This window comes from Rattus norvegicus, chromosome 2, assembly GCF_021556685.1.
Source record: "Rattus norvegicus strain SHRSP/BbbUtx chromosome 2, alternate assembly SHRSP_T2T, whole genome shotgun sequence".
NCBI lineage: Eukaryota > Metazoa > Chordata > Mammalia > Rodentia > Muridae > Rattus > Rattus norvegicus.
The window spans coordinates 217,686,009-217,707,288 of record NC_141535.1 but is presented as its reverse complement, the minus strand read 5'-3'; the positions used below and the strand labels follow the sequence as shown (position 1 = coordinate 217,707,288).

The window sequence follows — 21,280 nt, the reverse complement described above, 5'->3', positions numbered from 1 at the left end:
TTCATAGTCTCTGCTGAGAAGTCTGGTGTAATTCTTGAATGTCTGCCTTTATATGTTACTTGATCTTTCCCCCTTACTTTCTTTTAATATTCTTTCTTTGTTTTGTGCATTTGGTGTTTTGACTATTATGTGACGGGAAGAATTTCTTTTCTGTTCCAATATATTTGGAGTTCTGTAGGCCTCTTGTACATTCATGGGCATCTCTTTCTTTAGGTTAGAGAAGTTTACTTCTATAATTTTGTTTAAAATGTTTAATGGCTCATTAAGTTGGAAATCTTTGTTCTCTTCTATACCTATTATCCTTAGGTTTGATCATCTCATCATGTCCTTGATTTCTTGAATGTTTTGGGATAGGAGCTTTTTGCATTTTGCATTTTCTTTGGCTATTGTATCAATGTTTTCTATGGTATCTTCTGCCCCTAAGATTTTCTCTTCTATTTCTTGTATTCTGCTGGTGATGTTTGCATCTATGACTCCTGATCTCTCTTTTAGGTTTTCTATCTCCAAGGTTGTCTCCCTTTGTCATTTCTTTATTGTTTCTATTTTCATTTTTAGGTACTGGATAGTTTTATTCAATTCCTTCACCCGTTTGGTTGTGTTTCCCTGTAATTCATTAAGGGATTTTTATATTTCCTCTTTAAGGGCTTCTTTTTTTTACTTGTGTTCTCCTGTATTTCTTTAAGGGAGTTATTTATGTTCTTCTTAAAATCCTCTGTCATCGTCATGAGATGTGATTTTAAATCCAGGTTATGCTTTTCCAGTGTCTTGGGGTATTCAGGACTTGGTGTGGTGGTAGCCTTGGCTTCTGTTGCTTAGTTTCTTCCCCTTGCTTCTCCCCATCTGGTTATCTCTAGTGTTAGTTGGGCTTATTGTCTCTGACTGGATCTTGTCCCTCCTGTAATCCTGTGAGCCTGTGATCTTAGGGGTGAGAACACTCCTGCAAGACCAGCTCTCTCCAGGCAGGTTTTGGGTCGGGAGGGCTTAGGAGTGCGAGCACCTTTGGGAGACCAGCTCTCTCCAAGCAGGATTTAGTTTCGGAGGACTGAAGGACAGCCTTAGCTCTGAGGGCAGATCCCACTATCCGTTCTTTTTCTTTACAGCCTGAGAATATTGGGAGTCCTCTTGAACCTCTTTGGTTAGAAGCAGGGCAATGCAAATAGATTTCTGTTAGACTTAAAAATCTGACTTTGAACGAAATGCTAGGAAGTGAGTTAGGTATAAGTATGTTTTGCTATGGGTGAACTTTAGAGGTGAACACAATTTATTAGACTTTGGAACCCACGCTATAACTTTTATATGGGATCAATGATTTTATACATCCAGATTTTTTAAGTACATAAAAGTTATTTTAAGTACCTCCATTTTGGAATGAGACAGCCTGTCTTAGGAAGCCTAGAACACATTCTACAGTAATCATAAATACCGTGGATCAACCTTGTTCTCTCACATACTATTCTGAGCTCTTTGTCTTGGAAGGAAACTCACCTTCCTGTCAGCTAGGATTCTTCTCTTCATGTGGGTACTTAAGGGTATTCTTCCAGGAAGTAACATTGGGCACTTAAGACAGCAGCTGCTTCTGTCTGTTCTCTGTCCTTTGCATGAAATCAACATTCTAGACAGGAAACAAAATAAGTTCTTTTTTCCTCAATAATAAGGCAACTTACCCATCAATCAAAATTCTTATCTTTTTGTGATTGACCAGTTCCAGTTGATCAGTTATTGTATTTATATCATACTGGCTTGTTTTATCAGTTTAATAGATTTAAAACTAAATTTATTCACATAAACCATCATGACCATATTTTAAGTGTGTGTGTGTGTGTATGCATGCATACATGTGCATATTCTATGTGTATATGTAAAATAATTTAATGAGCATTAACTCCCTTATGAATAGATGTCAAGTTGGAAATTATAAATAAATAAACCAAAGGCTATGAAATATGTTTACATGACTGGATGCTTATGTTCTCTATTTGATTTCTTTTTGGACTTTTAAAAAATATTTTAGATATTATATTACTGGGTGTTTTGCCTGCATGCATGTGTATGTATCATATGAGTAAGGGTCCCTGTAGGCCAAAAGAGGGCATCAGATCCCCTGGAACTGTTGTTGAGGAAGGCTGTGGGGCTTTCATGTGGGTGCTGGAAATCGAAGGCAGATCTTGTGAAGACTAGCCAGTGCTCTTAATCATTGAATCATTTCTCCAGCCCCAGTTGTTGTTGTTGTTATTGTTATTATTATTATTGTTGTTGTTGTTGTTGTTGAATATATCTATTATATGAAGCATCTGTCTGTGGCAAGCAGTAAACTAGAACGGGATAAACAGGCTGTTATCCATGGGAGTTCATGCACCTTCTTGATCTCAGAGCTTCTGAGTGCCACCTGCTCTAGTGGGTAAATCAGTACAGTCCCAATACTTACTTGGGAAGACTTTTATACCAAGGTTCTTGTTGCTTCAAACTATGGTGTTTCTCAAACATTACTGAATCTATTCATGTTATTCATATCCTCAGATATTGTAACATGTGAAAAATGACTTAAAATGGGACCTTAGTAATATCCAACACTGGTTGTTTTTGTTTGCTTGTCCTTTTGCTCAATACAGAGATGAACCTAGGGCCTCACACATATCAGGCAAGTCCTTCTACAGTGTACCACAATCCTCTCCTGCCAAGCTGTTTAATATCAGACATGGGATAAGAATAGCTCTATAGTACTGCCAACTGTTATGTGACTCTCAGAAAATAAATGTACCACAAATATCATACAAACAAAATGAAATTTTTATTTTGGAAAAATTCAAAGAGATTTTTGAATCCCCATGAAATCTGTCAGTATATTTGTGTCTCTGCCTGCGTTAGACCACATATTGTGATTTTTGATTTGCAAGTACTCTCTCGGGCTGACTAGTAATTATTAGGTGACAACATGACTGACAGCATTGAAGGAAGCAGTAATTTTATTTGATTGAATATTCAGGCTTTCTGGGTACGTCTGGGGGCGGAGCTACACTGTTATCCTCAATCTTTGCTAGGGAAGCCAAAGCTACTCTGTGCACTTGGTAACATGACAAGAAGGGAGGCTTCCTGTGAGCTGTTCTCATGAATCCTGCAGTGGTTTTAGATTGCAATTGCCTTTGGAGACTTGGACCAGTTCTTTCGTTTCTCAAAGGTAGCTAAAATACGACACATGTTTAGTAATTACTCATTAAGCAATTGTGTGTGCTTGTGTGAGCATGTGCCTCTGTGTGTGTGTGTGTGTGTGTGTGTGTGTGTGTGTGTGTGTGTTGTATGAGAGAAGCAAAGGGGCCCTAGCTTCTTCTGAGGATTTTAATCTTTGAAGTTAAAATTTTTGATGTCCATTTAGTCAACTTCAAAATAATAGAGGGATAATTGATTAAATTAGTACAGTGTTTTGATTCAAGAAAAGGACTTCAGGCCAATGGGCTTTTGCTCTGGTGGGGGAAGTCAAAGAACTGCACAGAGGTTGTTGTTGATTTAAATTTCTTATCGTGTGTGTATTTTCTTGTGTCACTTATGATGTTGCTCAAAAACAGATATTTTAAAGCTCTTGCTATAATGTAGGACTGAACACACTGCATACTAAATGAACAAAAAACAAACAAACAAACAAAAAGCAAAACACCTCACCCCCAAACCTGGCTCTTATAATCTATACTGCTCGAAAAGAAATACAGAAAATGTGCCAGGGAGTAAATGACCATTCAGTTTCAATATTCAAATATTTAATGACCATTATTATTTTTTTTTTGGTTCTTTTTTTCGGAGCTGGGGACCGAACCCAGGGTCTTGTGCTTCCTAGGCAAGCGCTCTACTACTGAGCTAAATCCCCAACCCCGACCATTATTTTTTTATTCCTCATGTTCAAACATTTTCATTCTGCATGTAATCAGAATGATATGATTTTATTTTATATCTTCATAGCTATTTATTCTATACACATTGTAAAGGAATTTTTCCATGTGATTATAAAATTCATTTTACTATTTCGAGTTTTGTGTACAGTTGAGGCCTTATGAGCTTTCTCCCTTCCACACTAGCATGTCTGTTGGTGTAGTCCTTGTTTATCTCATGTCTGGGTAGCAGCCATGTTGTTGAGCTTTTATGATTGTGGCTTCTGACATTCATAAGAGACACAATTTCCCAGCCAATCGCCTGATCTTCTTTCTCTTACAGTCTTTCCACCCCCTCTTCCACAATGATCCCTGAGCCGTAGGTGCAGGAACTGTGTTGTGGACGTATCCTCTGGGACTGGGCTCTATAATTCTACATTTTGATTGGTAATTGGTTGTCTATTGCTCAGTCATCACTCTTGCACATATGTGTTCAAGTGACAATGTACATTATCCTGAGCAGGTTGTCACTTCGTATTTAAGAACTATGTATGTGTATATACATATACACATGCATATTTATAAATGTACACACACATATGTAAAACAACAATAAATGAAAAGTGCTATGAATTTGAAGAACAAAGAGGAGTATAGGGGAAGAAAAGAAAGGGATAACTCTCAAAAAGTAAAAGACATTATGCAATGTCATTGCTTGCACCAGTTGGTTTATTGCCCTTTATGTATTCTTCAGTTTTCCTGGATAAAGTGCTTTATTTTAATTTTTTAAGAATGAAGATCAATTAATTTTAATTGTGTGTATATAGGTATTTTGCCTGTATGTCTGTCTGTATGTATGTATGCACACCTTTTGTATTTCTGGTGGCCTCAGAGTCTAGAAAAGGTTACTGGGTGCCCTGGAACTAGAGGTTATATACAGGTGGCTGGGTGCTACCATGTGGGTCCTGAGAATGAAACGTGGATCCTCTTGAATAGCAGTAAGTGCTCCTAACTGCTAAGCCAAGTCTCTTTCCCAGAGTGCTTTATTTTAAACTAATGGCAATACTGAAAACTGAGTTTTGGTTTAGACAACATATGAATTATGATGTCTCCAACTTCAGATAGGAAAATGGCTCACCTTATACTTTAATTTAAAAAAATATTTCTTTCCTTTATGGTATAAAATTCAGACGAGTCAGTGAGCTCCAGGATCCCTCCAGCTCTGAATGCTTCCTCCATATCCAAGGCTCAGAGTCTTTCTCTGTCACTCCTGTGATTCATGTATCATCTGATTTATTCTAAACTGTGCTGTGTACCGTTGTGGACCTACAATGGTGGCTATACTCTCTTGTCTGTAGTTCTAAGAAATCATGTCTGTTCCTCTGTCCTAATTTTCTAAAAAAAGAAACAAAAATTCTGACTTTGGCTGAAAGGAGCAGCTCAAATGCACACATGTGAAGCCACTGTATGCTAGAGAATGCCCTGTGTTGACTGGTGTCTGATAGAGAATGTCCTGCGTTGACTAGCTTCAGTTAGCTGAAGATCTTTGAATGTAGAAGGTAAGGAGAGCAGTTGATCTTTCCTATCAAATACTGTGCAGTCCTATGTTTCCTTTGTGTTCCCTAAGCTCACCCCAGAGTACCCAAAGCTATCTTTGTCTTCACGACTACAATTAGTCCAGATTGGTTTCCTGCATCCTTCACAGCTGGGCGTTCTTGGTGTATTTAGGGACATGATTTGAATCATCCTGACCTTCAAGCTTGCTGATAATTTTAGGATTCTTCTTAACCTCATCTCTAGTGATCTGCTCCAAGAGGAGAGGAGTACTGAGAGTGAGGAGCACAGTAGTACCCACCAGCCAGCCCCAATGATAATGTGTGTCTAGAGGATAGAGCACCGGGCTGCCAAAGACTTCTGCTCCATTCAAAAAGTAAAACCAAACCCTCACCTTGGTGTCTGCCTGCTAACAAAAGACAGAAGACTTCTCCCAATGGCACATTTGACTTTTATCAACCCCAGAACATCTGTACCCATTCTCAATTGTCTTACTTTTTACTGTTAATAGTTATACGATTTATTCTTTCCATAAGAACAGAGAGTAAACCCAAAGAACTCGGTGGAAGTTAGCCCACTATGAACTTTGAAAACTGTAGGTTTTTTTTTCTAGTACTGACTCAGACCTAGACAAATAGACCCTAGCTATCTATTTCATACATTCATTCTTCTCAGTCCAGAGGGCTAATCTTTTCTGGCTTCAAAGCACTCTATAGATGGTAACAGGATGCAGTGGCTGCTGGGTCATAGTGCTTCCACTTATAGCTAAATCAAATCCCAGGATTCTGCAGGAAGCATGCCTCATACCTCATTTTGAAACTCAGCACAGTTAAATATTGTTGTCCTGCTAGTTTAGGGATTGGGAGACATTGAGGGCCGCTTATACCCCCTGTTAACCTCGAGAAGAGAATGTGTTTAGATTTTTATTTTAAGCATTTTTATGAGCTCTACGTCTGGAATATTTGAAGGTAGCTGTTTAAGGTAATTTCCTTCCTCAAGAGAAAGGAAGGGATGTGAAGTAAGGAGAGCAAGATATGAGGTTGGCAAGGGAGACACGGGCATGTGGGACATCTCTTCTTGTGTATTGTGCTTACTAACTATTGCCACTAAACAATTCTCTGACCAACTTAGCAACTTCAAACACCACACATATATGATCACCACAGTTTCTGAGCAGGAGCTTAGCTTGTGTAATTGTGGTTGAGAGTTATTGTGAAGACACCCAGAGCTACAGTTACTGAAGGCATTTCTGGGCTGAAGCACTTAATCTCCAGCTATTTTTCAAGCCATAAGCAAGATAGCCCTGGTGGATAATCTGAGTTCTTCTCCTGTGAGTCTCTCCTTGGCTGCTTGAATGCCATCATAACAAAGACCCATGCTCCCTGGAAAAGGCAACCTGAGAAAGGGTACAAGACTGAAAAGCAATCTCGACCTTGAAGCCGTTCACTATCAACGCCTCCACAATCAAGGCAAACTATTAAGACATTATTCATTTAAATGGAAGGGACCAGACTTACATGTTTGAGAATAATGTAGACATGAGTTAAAAATGTCACAGATATAAGAAGAAATTTGGATCCTGTTTATCTTATCTGTTTATCTATGTAAGGAATATTGATTGAGCACCTGCAGTGGGCTAACCATTGTGTATAGAAGTATGTGCATATGGGGGCCAGGAGTGGACACTGGGTGTCTTCATCTATCAATCTCCAAATTATCATCATCATCTTCTTCTTCTTCTTCTTCTTCTTCTTCTTCTTCTTCTTCTTCTTCTTCTTCTTCTTCTTCTTCTTCTTCTTCTTCTTCTTCTTCTTCTTCTTCTTCTTCTTCTTCTTCTTCTTCCCCTTCCTCTTCCTCTTCCTCTTCCTCTCCTCCTCCATCGTCATTGTCATTGCTATCCTCCTCCTCCTCCTCCTCCTCCTCCTCCTCCTCCTCCTCCTCCTCTTCCCTCTTTTGAGTTTCTTACCAAATCCAGAGCTCACCAATTGTCTAAACTGACTGACTAGTGATCTTCTGTTTCTGCCCAATCCTAGAGATGGGGTCACAGAGGCATACAGTTGAACCCCACTTTTATAACACTGCTGAGGATCTGAACTCAGGTCCTCGTGTTTACCCAGGAAGCACTTTACCCATTGGGCCCTCTCCCAGCTCTGTGGAAGATATGCTATAAGCACAAAAATAAAGATTCGTGATGTGAGTTCTACTTGGTGCTTGAATTTTCCAAGCTCAGCCTAATTTCTGGACCTGAAAAAAGAGTTATAATCAATCTGACAACTATAACAGTGATTAATAAATAATACATACTGAAAGCACTTGTGTTCCTTCTAATCATGGAGTGAAGTATAAATACCAGAATACTAGCTTATCTTGGAATGAACCAACATTATCTCAACTTTCCCTTCTCAACACTTCCTCACATTCTTACAAAAACCTTCCTTTCATTTCCAGGAACATAGTCGGGGTGTTTTCTATTCCCTCCTCTATTCTTAGCATGTAATCTCCTAAAATGCAGATAGGTTCATGTCAAATTCCTGTTCAAAAAAATCCTAGTGACTCTTACATCATTTTAAAACCAAGTGTAGAACCCTTAGTGATGTAGGTAGGGCCAAGTCCTGCCAAACCCAGTTCCCTCGACATCTGGCATTGAGTCATGTGTAAGGCCCTTTTTCTCTATTTTTCTTCCTCTCTATCTCAAAAGCTGTTTCTGCCTCTGTACTTCCCCAGTTCCCCTACTCTTTACACTGAGTCACTTCTGTGATATCTTGATGATTGAATTTCCTCACCCAATTAAGAGCTGTGTCCTTCATCTGTGCTCTCCTTATGGAAAAAGTAATTTAAAAAAGCAGAGTAGTTAATGTGTCCCTCAATCTCTGTAAAGTAGTTTAAGCAAAGTTATTTCAGCTTTGGACTGGGGATCTCATGGGAAGAGGTGTGGACAACAGAAGAAGCTTTGAACGAAGGTGTCAGGAGCGAATGTAATCTTCAGCGAATGTGTACTCTTATGAAGGACCAGTACAATGACTCAGACCCATAGTGTTGGCAGAAACTTCTTTAGGCCAGGCTTCAGTTGATAATCCATTCTTCCTCTGGACTGTGTCTGGCTATCGACCGTGTATCATTAACCCACTGAGGCTCTGGATTCTTGTGTTGTTGGTGTTGCTCCATCACAGCAAGCATGGCTCACCTGATTGCAGCTCTTCTGTAAGTGTGTCTGTGTGTCTGTCTTTCCTTCAGTCTCTCTTTGCCTCAGTCTATTTTCCAGGATCAACCTATCTATGCTGGATGTAGAAAAGACGTTTTGTGTTTATTTCTGAGTCACTGTCTGAGTATAATGCTGCTCAGTAAGTAGCCACCAAACCTTTTTGGTGGAATAAATATAAATGAATGATGAATAGTTGATGTTTTCTTATGGACAGAGGTACTGTTCGTGGTACTTAGGAAGGAGGCACACAGGTGAACCCACATTTTTATCACTGCTGGGGATTTGAACTCAGGTCCTTATATTCACAGGGTGTGGGCTTTACCCTCTGAGCCATCTACCCAACCCTGTGTGAAGCAATTTAAAAGTGTGAAATAAACCTTCTGCATGAGAGTCCTACTTGGTGTTCGATTTTTCCAAAATTCAGCATGATTTCTGGATCTGGAAAGAGTTCAGACTTCTAACTATCTGGGAACTATTGACAAGGATTCATAAATGGTATGGGTTGAAATTACATTCTAGGAGTATGAAGCTATCATTCCAGAACTACCATATATGACTCTCCTGGCTCGTACCTAGGATAAGCCAAGATGTGGGTATCTAACTTTCTATATCGGCGATGAGAAATTATATATGCTTTCATGTCTATTTCCACTTAAACCCTTTTAGAAAACCAAGCAGGCATGACACATTGAATGGCACCTACATGTATACATAAGGAGACCAGGAATGCTGTGTTAGCAGTGTTTGAGCAAAGATGAAGAGTCTCCTTTACAGTTTACAATGGTTCAGTATGCTGCCTCGCTCTGTCCAAATTACTCAAAGGAGTAGTTCTTATGGCCAAGTGAGCTGTTTCTTGCAAAATATTGTAAGGACAGAAAGGATACTTTCCATACTCTGGATCTGTAGGAAATTCATATTTCTTATTAATCATGGTTTCTAAGAAGAAGCACTCTATCTCTTAACCATGGTAGCATCATGACTCCAGTTCTCTATCTCTTAACCATGGCTTCAGTTCTGCATCTCATTCCTGTGGTGGCGACATCGTGGCTCCAGTTCTCCATCTTTAATGTACTCTATTCTAGATGCTGTACAAAGCTGCCTGAAGGACAGCATCAGCCTACAACCCCAAGCCAAGACATTTGATTCTTGTTGCTACTGTGACAAAGCATTTAACAGACAACAAAATCAGTAGCTTGTGACAACACAAAATTATTCCCCACTACTTTTTTTTAAATGAACAATCCAGGGTTAAAACCATTGTGTTGACTTGGCTGTTTTCTTCTGAAGGCTTTAGCTGGTAATCCACCTCTTGCCTGCCTCCATGTTCTAAAGGTGCATTCCTTGGATCATCTTCCATTGCTCCATCACTATAGCCCAGAGAGAGAATTGACTCTTCTCTACCTTCCCTTGGTTTCTCTCTTGTAAGTCTTACAGAGATCTTCATTAGTGAGCCCACTGGATCACAATCTCTACAGCTTAAGATCTTTCATCTAATCATATCTAAGAAGATCTTTTTGCAATATAAGGAAGATTCTAATGACTAGGATGATGTCTGCAGTATTCCCAAAAGGCTCCTTGGTGCTTGGTCTGAAACTATTGTGCAGATTCTTTAGGAGGAGCCATCTGTGTGAAAGAAGTAGGTTTCTAGTGGGAGACCTTCGAAGCTATCTCTGCCTCTGTTTCTGAATCAGCTCTCTCTCTCTTTCTTGGTCTTCATCCATGCCAATACCCAGGGTCCCATGCTTCCACTACCCTGCCCGTGACTGCCCCTGATTCCCTGTCTTTTCTATTATGGTGGGCTGAAATTCCCCAGGAATCCTGAACCAAAGCAACCCTTTTCCCATTACATTATTCTGTCATATATTTGGCCAGCAAAAAAAAATTAGTAATACAGATGGATATGGATACATGTAAAGCCATCACTCAGATAACCAAAGGATATCTGATTGCACAACAGAAAGTCTAAGCAAGGACTGGGACCATACTTAGTATGATGGTTTGCATATGTCTAGCCCAGGGAGTGGCACTATTAGAAGGTGTGTCCTTGTTGGAGGAAGTGTGTCACTGTGGGGTGGGCTTGGAGACCCTCCTCTTACTTCCTCCTAGGAGGCTCAGACTGTTTCTGGCTTCCTTCGGGTGAAGATTTAGAACTCAGCTCCTCCTGCACTATGAATGCCTAGATGTGGCGATCTGCTGTGCTCCCGCCTAGCTGATAATGGACTTAACTTCTGAACCTCTGAACCTGTAAGCTAGCCCCAATTAAATGCTGTCCTTATAAAACTTACATTGGTCATGGTGTCTGTTCACAGCAATAAGACCCTTCCTAAGAAACTTGGGTAGAGAGTCTGGTAGTCAGGTAGTCTTCTCCACAGTCTGGACACCAAGGAGACATGGGGATCCTCATTCTGTTGAACCTTTTTTTTTCAGACATGTGCCTAATGCCCCCAAACCTATTCTGTTATATATAGTAATCTGAAACACTAAGAGTTATGTAAGTTATGTACATTCAAGCTAATGAAATGGTCTGTGAATGGATAAATACAGTAGACATTATGCAGATATTCTTTTATGCAGGTCTTATATAAAACGAGACTCTATATAATCTATGGAGTTAATATTTATCTATCCTAAGTAGTTTCAACAGTTCAAATGGTTCAGCAGGGAACATATTCCCATGAGAAACTCATGACCTCTTCCTGTTTCCTTTTCTCTTGTTCTACTTAGAAGATTCTATCAAAGAAGAACTGTTAGCAATGGCTGTGTTCTATTAAAGCTCCTTTGCTCTCTGCTTCCCTGTCTCTCATTACGAAAGATCTTCATTCCACACCTACTCATTGTTTTGAACAGTCTTTCCTGGCTTTCCCTTCCTTAGAATCTCTAATTCCATCCTTCCGCCATCTCTTCAGTGTTCTTAAAATATATCAGATTTCACCTGCTCGATATGCCTTGGAAAATATACTCTCCAGCTAGTGGAAGTTATTCACAAATTACAACACTATTGTTCATTTACTCTTCTTAAATTATTTCTATTTCAGATTTAAAATTACTTTCACCATTTGTACCCTGGATATATTCTTTCACAAACAAAAGTTAAATGTCTTTACCTATTGTACTTGTAGAATTTATATTTATAGTTTGCTGGTTATTGACCACTCTGGATAGTGTTTCCATTTCTAAAATGCATGCAAAAGAATTTTGTTTCAACAAAGTAGTTTAAAACCTGTCTTTGCTACTTTCAATGCGTAGTTAAAAATCTCAAGAGTTCATCTCACTTTTACTCATTCTTATTAATATAGGTGATGAGTAAACATCCATGTTTAATAATCTGACATAAGAATTGCCCAATTGTTTTGAAAAACCATTAGATGGAGCTTTGGAAGTCCTGTGGAAGAATTGGGAGGACTGAGGAACCCAGAGGGCAAAGGGACTCCACAAGAAGACCAATAGAGTCAACTAACCTGGACACGTGGGGGTTCCCAAAGACTGAACCATCAACCAAACAGCATACATGGGCTGACCGTAGGCCTCCCTGCACATACGTAGCAGATATGCAGCTTTGTCTTCATGTAAATAAGCAAAATGGGGTCTGTCCCTAAAGCTGAACCCTGTTCCACTAACTGGGCTGCCTTGTCTGGCCTCACTGGGAGAGGATGTGCCTAGTCCTGCAATGACTTGAAGTGCCAGGGCAGGATGATGCACAGAGGGATCCTCTGCCTTCCCAGAGGAGAAGGGGAAGGGATTAAGGAAGGGGTTATGTAAGGGTGGAACTGGGAGGAGGACTGTGATCAGGATATGAAGTGAATGAATGAATGAATGAATGAATGAACAAATAGAAAAAGTAAAACTACAATAGAAATGTGTTTCCTCTCCTCAACAAAGTTGGCATAGTTTTTTTTCACTGTTCAAGGTTTATTTGGTGTTCTCATCGGCACGACACTTGAGTGGTTGGTTCCATCATCCATATGCAGATTTTCACATAATATCGCAGTGTACACTGCAGACACATATAATACATAAAACATCCTGTAGAACATTTATGCACAAGATATGTAGAATGGGCTTACACACTGGAGCCAGGTTATGACTGACTGGGAACTCATTGGCCTAGGCATGCTTGGTGAGGGTGTGCAGTGCAGCAATGCAGCAGGCTCCCAGGATAATCAAAGCCTGCACGCAGTTGGCAGCATCTTGGAGACAGTGGGACAGTCACACTAACCAGGTTACCACTACACAAGTACCACTTAACACAGGGTAGAACTGTGGAAACCGAGATTTTCCCCAGACCACCTCAACACAACTAGACTAACCACAGCTCAATTGAGAATTGTGTGGTCTCCATAGAAACCCTGCTGCAGCCTGGAGAGTGAAGTGCAAGGACACTGGGAAGACTTTACAACTGCAGCTCCTTCTGGATTCCTCAGAGGATATCTGCACTCTTCATGCGGGCTTCCTCCTCAGGAGTCAGTGTCTCCTTCACAGTATCTGAGATTCCATTTTGTCCCAGGATACATGGGACATTGAGGAAGACATCATCATTGATTCCATAGAGACCCTTAATCATGGTGCAAACAGGATGTACCTGCCTAAGGTTCTTCACTATGCCCTTGGCCAAGTCTGCCACAGAGAGGCCAATGGCCCAGGATGTGTAACCTTTCAGCTTGATCACCTCATATGCACTGTCAGCCACCTGCTTGGGAACATCCTCCTCCTGCTCTGTATCTGCATCAATGCCCAGTTCTGGGTTCAGAGTCTTTAGGGAGACGTGGGCAACATTTAAGCATAAAGAAATCAAAAGGAAATGTGACAATTAAACGTAATTTGAAACTCACGGTATAATGTTTCTCTGGATTCTTTTTCTATAAGTACATGTTAATGAATATTACTGTGGTATGTTCTCTATGACAGTACACAGGTTTGTCACTATATCTTAGGGATGGCTCAGCTACTGGTGGCTGCACTTCAACAAACAGTTGAGCAAATGAATGTGAAAATGAATGCTAGATTTTCAGAGTAGCTTTTAAAATAATGTATAAGTATTCAGAATAAACAATGCTATTGTGATCAGAAATATAGAGTTTCTCAATTTCAGTCAAGCTCATAATCTCTTCTAGAATAATCTGTTATGAATAATAACTAGTAGCACTAAGAATCTATCAGTATTTATATATGTATGTATATATATGTAAAATGAGATACTACATAGATACTGCTTTATTCAAGGAAATGATAATGTGTTTCAAATTCAGTAGAACCCCACTTCTTAATGCTGCAACCCTTTAATATAGTTCCTCATGGTGTGGTGACCCCTTAGCCATAAAATTATTTTGTTGCTACTCCATAATTGCAATTTTGCTATTGTTATAAGTCATAACATAAATATCTGATAGTTAGGATATCTGATATGCAATGCTCAAAGGGGTCACAAAACACAGTTTGAGAACTGCTTGTTTAAATGATTTGTGGATCGGTAAATACAGATGATATTACATATATACTATTATATATATGTACATATATATATATATATATATAAAATGAGAATCTGTTACAGAAGTATATTCTGCGGTTTTCATGCTTTAAATATTTTATGCATTTTGAATAGTTTATATCATTTACTTCATTTAAAATTGATATAAATACAGAAGATATTACAGAGACATTATTTCATGTAGTGTGAATTTTTTTCCTTATGGTGTAACTTTGGTTGTGTTTAAACTTTCCAAATGATTGAGACTTCTGTTTTTGCTGTCTGTCCTCAGAATGGCTTCACTCCTTTGTATATGGCTGCCCAGGAGAATCACATTGATGTTGTAAAATATTTGCTAGAAAATGGAGCTAACCAGAGTACTGCTACAGAGGTAGGTCTGCTATTGGGTTATTTAAGGTCTGTAGTCTTTATACCAGCTGCAAAGGAACTCCATTATTCTGTCTAAAGCATATTCCTATTACTAGTGTCATCCAAAATAATGGCCAGCAAGTGACTTGGGTTTGTGTACATCGAATGAGTTCATACCTTCATATTAGATTTTGATCATGCATTATTATTCCCTTCATCATTAAGCTTGGAGTTGTGGGTGAAATATGGTTCTCACTTTGTAGTACAAGTCAGCCTTGAATTGGGATCTTTATAACATTCTAAATTTAGATTCCAATAAATCATCCCCATTCCTTTCTGTCAATATTTTATCTTCAGATATAATGCAATTCCTTCAAGGAACAATTTCTAACCATTAGAAATAATGTATAACTATTTGTGTTAGTGTAATTTTCTAAGGACTATATCACAACAATGTTATTTATGACAAAACACAAATCATGACATAGGTGTGTGTCTACAGTTATGACCATCTCTGAATAGAATCTTTGACAGTGGCTCAGTTTCTGAGGGTTCAGCACATCTGGACATATGTAGGAGTTAGAGGGAAGGGACCCAGAGCATCTCTCTCCTTTCCACTGCACATCTCCCTCAGATTCCTATCTCATGGCCCACAACCAACCAAACGTGACTGGTACCCAGAAGCCATCTTGGTATTTCTTGAGGTCCAGTAAGTCTTCCTTTCAGACAATTAAAACTTCAGGCAAAGTGAACACAAACTTCATTCCATACCGTGAGGGACAGGAAAGTCACTTCTGATTACTTGTGTAGGGTGTAACTCTTATGGAACTATTCACTCTGTAAACCTCTGATGGTTTACTCTCATCAGAGAGGAAGTCACTATCCGTGCTAACCAAATTATGTAAGTTATGTGTCTTGATTTTACTTGGAAAACACACCTGCCCATCATGATGTGCTTCTGTGTTCTGTATTCAGCAACAGACACAGATTATGCACCTGCAATATGGATATATAGTTTATTTTTTTAAAAACCTGGAGCCTTTTTGTCCCTTGAGACACTAATTTTGTCTGTGTGTAGACTGTGAATATCTTAAAGTAATGCTCAGAAAACAAATGACTGTGTCTCAAAGATTTGTCCCAGCATAAGGGAATCCATCTGTTTTCTTTTCCTTGAAGGCTGAATCTTTAATCAGATGAAAGCTTCACATCAGAATTCTCTCACCTACCCTGGAGACTTAGGGTGGCTAGTGTGGGTTTTCGGTGAACTCGGTTCATGATGTTCTCAGCAGATGGGCAACTTTTGGGGTCTAGTTGATCATAGCAGCATCGCAGTGTGACTCCAGAAATAGCCCTTAGTAATCATGGCACCAACAGAGGCCATGGTATACGGTGAGCTGCATAAGCTTCAAGCTTCTGGTTGTTTACAGCACTTACAAAGGAATCAAAAGGGAGTGGGGTGAAGTTTAGCCATCGCAAGTTTGTCTTATGTTTTCTTTTTAATAATATCATTGAATAACTAAGTCATCTTCTTACAATGATTGGAAACTTATAAATTTAATATACTATACCCTACCACCGACCCTTATGATTAACCAAGAGTCCCATGGACAAACCTGTGCACATTTCCTTTCAATAATACCATTCTGTAATGAATCATACTATTACAGGGATGAACAGTCAATGCTCTAATGTTCTGTCATGAAATATCTCCTTTGGTTTCATTGAAGTAACTATGATAGGCAGAAGGAACAATATTTCTGTGTTAGTGAGTAACAATGGTGTGTAAAAGTCTATTACCAACCTGACACTACACCCACTTAAAAACTAGATAATTATGCAATCCTTTCAAATGGCATTGAGATACACACATACATACACACACACACACACACACACACACACACACACACACACAGAGAGAGAGAGAAATATTTTGCTTTAAAATTTCTTTTAAATAGGATTAGTAAATTAAGGATGCAATCAGAGCTGACTAACTTAGCTTGGTTTCTTTCCCCAGAGTTCCTTGAGGTATTTTAAGAGATCATAACACATGGTTTGCTTTCTTCCCCAAAATGCACATCAGAATGAATTCCGCATGGTTGGAATCCAGCTTTTGTCCTCCAAAGGGAGTTCCCTGTCCAGCCAGCGCCATTTTCATAGGTCTCTTTTCCCTTCCTTCCTCCTGAATTCTGCGAAAGTTTCAGGCTAGAATCTTTTTACTGAGGTTCCATTCTGTGGGCTGTGTCTCTAAGGAAACACACAACAGAACAAAAACAAAGTCCACATGCTATTAATACAGACTGCTGGAGAGTGCTAGGGGAAATAATTGAAATACGTAAATGACGATGGGCGTGTCCTTCATTCACAAAGTACACAGTTCATGGCACACCTTGTCACTGCAGCTGCTTACTGTTCTTTACCTGATGACACTCTTCCCCTCCACTGTAAGAGCTAGTGTGCTGCGTCTAAAATTCAAGCTCACTCAAATGAATTAGCAACATATGACTGCTGTATATGTGGTTCACGCTGCATATATGTTCACGCTATCCACATATTACTCTAATTCATGTTGCATATATGGCTCATGCTGCATAGGTAATATGATACACTTGAAAAAACTGTTTTCCCTAAAGTCCCACAGTTACTACTTAAATGATTTATACTGAAAACACATTAAGTAGTCAGATCTGGGTGAAATACTCCTAACCCTAATCCTGGAATGACATCTTCCAGTCTACAACCTGCTGCCCTCTTGCTGTTTGAATGGGACCTCTGACATTTGCTTGCAAACTTAGATAATTAAGGAGGGAAACACTTGACATCCTTTCCAAGAGCTAGACACTCGCTTCTGAAGATGCAAAAACGGCTTTCCAAGTTTTGTAGCAAGGTTTTTCTATCTCATCCTGGAGAGGGTTCTAACTTCTCCACTGTTTGTGCCGTCCTCTGTTGAGCTCTCTTTTTAGGTTGACAGTTGAGAAGTTGGTTTTAAATGCTCTCTGACAAATGCCACTTTATTCTGGAATCATCTTCTCAATCTGAAATGCAAGTGGTTGCCAAATTAATGGCTTGTCTAACTTACCAAACAGCTCTAGGTCACATTAAATCTCCGACATCCAACATAAATTATATCGATTACTCGATCCACAGTAGTTATCTCCTTTCCTGAAACAATGCAGAAAGCCCTGCCCATCCTGTATTCTGCATTGCACACTAATCTTTCCATATAGAGGATAATTTTCACTTCCGGTTGGATTTCCTTTCCATTCGTTCTCTTTCCATAAGTAGACATAGCTAAGTGTTCTAATTTTTATTTTCCTCTTACAAACACACATCTGACCCACTCCTTCTGTAATATGACCACATCCCATACTCAGCAGGGTTTGTTATGATGCAGATGGTGTCGAGCATAAAGAATGAAAACCAGGAACACAGTCTGATGAGGCTACCGACGAACGACAGTCCACCCTGCTTCTGCTGTTCACAGTGACGCTCTGCCGTGCTGGCCAGTCTCACTCACTCACTCACGTTTGTTATATTCCAGGACGGTTTTACTCCTCTAGCCGTGGCACTCCAGCAGGGACACAACCAGGCGGTGGCCATTCTCTTGGAGAATGACACCAAAGGAAAGGTGAGGCTGCCGGCTTTGCACATTGCGGCTCGAAAAGACGATACCAAGTCCGCCGCCCTCCTGCTTCAGAACGATCACAATGCTGATGTGCAATCCAAGGTGAGAGCTGAGGTGTTCGTCTGTGGAGAGGTCTGCTCTGCCTGCCAGCCAGCATCTCCTGGGCAATGACAAAGAACAGTCACTGCTGATGATGCAGCACTCTGGTCAGGAAAACACAGGAGTCATTTCCTTGTGTGCTTAGATAGAAGGGGACTCTCTGTTAGGAGACAGCAACGAAAAGAAAAAAAAAATAGGCTAAATGGTTTTTTAGAAGGCCGGATTCCATCTTTGAGATATTTGGATCGGCATTCTGTCTACACCATTTATTATAGGGAGAGTCAGAAAGAATGGCCATTATGTAATGGAGTGGCCGTTTCCCACTCTGTCTTATTGGGATAGAATACTCTGTTGCTGTGAGCAGGTCTGCTGTTCCTTTAACTCTGCATTGTGTAACATCTTCCCTCTTTTCCCCACAAAACAATGCTTCAGATGATGGTGAACAGAACAACCGAGGTACAGTATCGCCATTATACCAACATTTCCCTTCTTTTTATTTATCCTCAGTTTTTGCCCAGTCGGAATAAAAGCTCACTAATTCATACTAATGATTAAAGTTCTACTCCTGGGAAACTGTATAGAGAAAAATGCTGTAATTGGGAAAGAATGGTAATTTGAATGTATTTCATACTACTTATATTTGAAGCCTCACTAAACCAACTATTTTCATAGTTTATGAGTTCAGCATGAAACAAAACACTACCGTTGTATACATTTTAGAGAGTGGGCCTTATTCTGAAACTTTTGCAAAGAGGTTAATTTTTTTTCTTTTAAGGAAAACGTGCAGACTAGACTTTAGGGAAGTAAAATTTGGGAGGCTTTTTTCGGTTATTTAATTGCAAATGTCCTTTTTCCTGCAGTCTTTTTCTTTACCACATTGTTTATAATCAATAATGGCTCTGCACATTCTGAGCAAAGCAATTGCTTTTTTCCCTGTAAATCTTAAAATACACACTGTTAAATCATTTCCTTCGTATAAATTAGGTCATTAGAGACAAGGACATCAAGTTCATAAGTTCTAGTGTGTGTTTTCTCCTTTTTTGTCACAACATAAACATTGAAAGTATGTTATAAAAATTAATCTACACTCAAAGGTAAAGTTATGAAGGGTAACTTTTTGTTTTGACAGCATGATTATCTTGAATATTTTTGTTGTTGTTAACACTGAGCTGGGGACTTGGAGAAGTTGTAGAGATTTGGGAATTCCTTTAGCGTTCACAGAAAGCGACATCGTTCTCAAATCTTTATTAACACATTCATACATACACACATACTGAGCTGCAATTTACATGAATTACTGTCACTGCTTCTTTTGTTTGTTCCTTTTGGATGCATGACATTGGGGGTGGGGGAACTTCAACTCAGCTGCTTGGTAAAACTGCTCAGGACTGGAAGCAGACAAATTGATCTCAGCTACTAATTTCAGTTAACTTTAATTTCTCAGGTATTCCCTGGGGATTATTGTTATACACTGTAGAGGGTGCAAACCAACATACAGTTGAACAACAGTTATCAGCCTAGGGTATTATTATCATTAGGGCCAATGAGAAAACATCAATTAACTAATTAATTAATTAGAAATGATAGAATATTATTACTGTACTTTGATAATTGAGAAATCATTTTCCATCAACCAAAATACTATTTTGAAATTAAACTCTAATTTTAAATAATTGTCATGTGACAAAACTCTTCCAGGAGAGACATAGGACAAACGTCTACTCACTCCAGACAGGGAGCCCACAACAATGCTAAGTCCACATACCACCAAATCCAAGTTGGTGAACCAATGAGTTTTATTGGGGGTTACTTACAATAATATAGGTGAGGGGTTACTTGCAGGAGCAGAAATTTTTCAATGACAGCTGCATCACCAAAGCCCACTCCAGCATGGGTAACAACTCACAAGGCCTGGAAACCTGGAGCTCACTACATGGTCTGAAGGTAGCTTAATAGATGCTTAATAGGTTGGAGAGCATTCTTTCCAGGTGTCACTTGGCTTTGGCTTCTTTCATGCAGGTTGGCTCTACTACTACTACTGCAACTACTACTACTACTACTACTACTACTACTACTACTACTACTACTACTACTATTTCTTCCTTCTCCTCCTCCTCTCTTCCTCCTCCTCCTCTTCCTCATCCTCCTTCTCTTCTTTTTCTTCTTCCTCTTCCTCTCCTCCTTCTCCTTCTTCCTCCTCCTCTTATTCCTTTTTAATTATTAATTTTTAATAAATTATTTTATTTATATCCCTAATGTTGCCCTCCTCCAGGTGCCGCCTCCAAGAATTCTTCAGGCCCCTTTGCCTCTGAGAGTGTGCTCCCCTTCCCCTTTCCCCCTCCCCCCTTCCCCCTTCCCTGGCGCATTAAGTCTATAGGATTAGACATATCCTCTCCCACTTAGAGGAACTCAGCTTTTATTGCTTACTCTGGCTGGAAGGGGTCAAGTAGATCTAGTCAGTTTCAGGAACTTCTTGAAACTATTTTGTGTTGCTTATCTTCGTACTCTTAATGAGCTTCCCTGAGGTTGAAATGTTTCAATCTCTGAGGAAACTGTTACAACAATAATAGACATATTTAGAATATGTCTGGGTGATAGGAAATATAAAGATAAAAATAGAAAAAAAGATTTGACATTTTATAAAATAATTTATGAGTTGTATAATGATTTTCCTGTTAGTTTTGGCATGACTACATCACTTACATGCCAAATAAAATAATCTGGATCATGTTTGAGGGACTGAATTCACAATTAATATTCTTATTTCTACATCTTGCTTCTGCACAGTTAAAACTTACTTACAACTAATATTACTGAATGCATAGGCAGACTTCTGTTATGTAAGCAAGCTAAATGTTTAGCTTAAAGTTTAAAAACAGTATCACTAAATTCTGTTCATAAAGTCAGTAAAAGGTGGTGTGGCTTTTAGAATATTTCTGAGAAGCAATAAAGTGCATATTACAATCCATTTCAAAGTAAAAGAGAATAGGAAGTGACCCACAGACCATAGGAGATCAGCCAGTGAATGTGGTTTGTTTCTCCATTGTTTTTATTAAGTAGTGAAAAATGTAGAGTAAGGAAAATTTTTAGCTCTTTGATCATTTTGA

General features: G+C 39.2%; 1 protein-coding gene across 50 annotated transcripts in view; it reads left to right on the top strand.

The window, feature by feature from the left end:
- The window catches only part of Ank2 (ankyrin 2), a 575,390-nt gene that overhangs the window by 425,745 nt on the left and 128,365 nt on the right, over positions 1-21,280 (top strand). For 37 of the 50 annotated variants that reach the window (NM_001427159.1, XM_087627847.1, XM_087627784.1 and 34 more), the window contains 3 exon segments: positions 14,373-14,471; positions 17,991-18,176; positions 18,606-18,629. In NM_001427159.1, the coding sequence (NP_001414088.1) occupies positions 14,373-14,471; positions 17,991-18,176; positions 18,606-18,629 (309 nt within the window). 50 annotated transcript variants of the gene reach the window in all.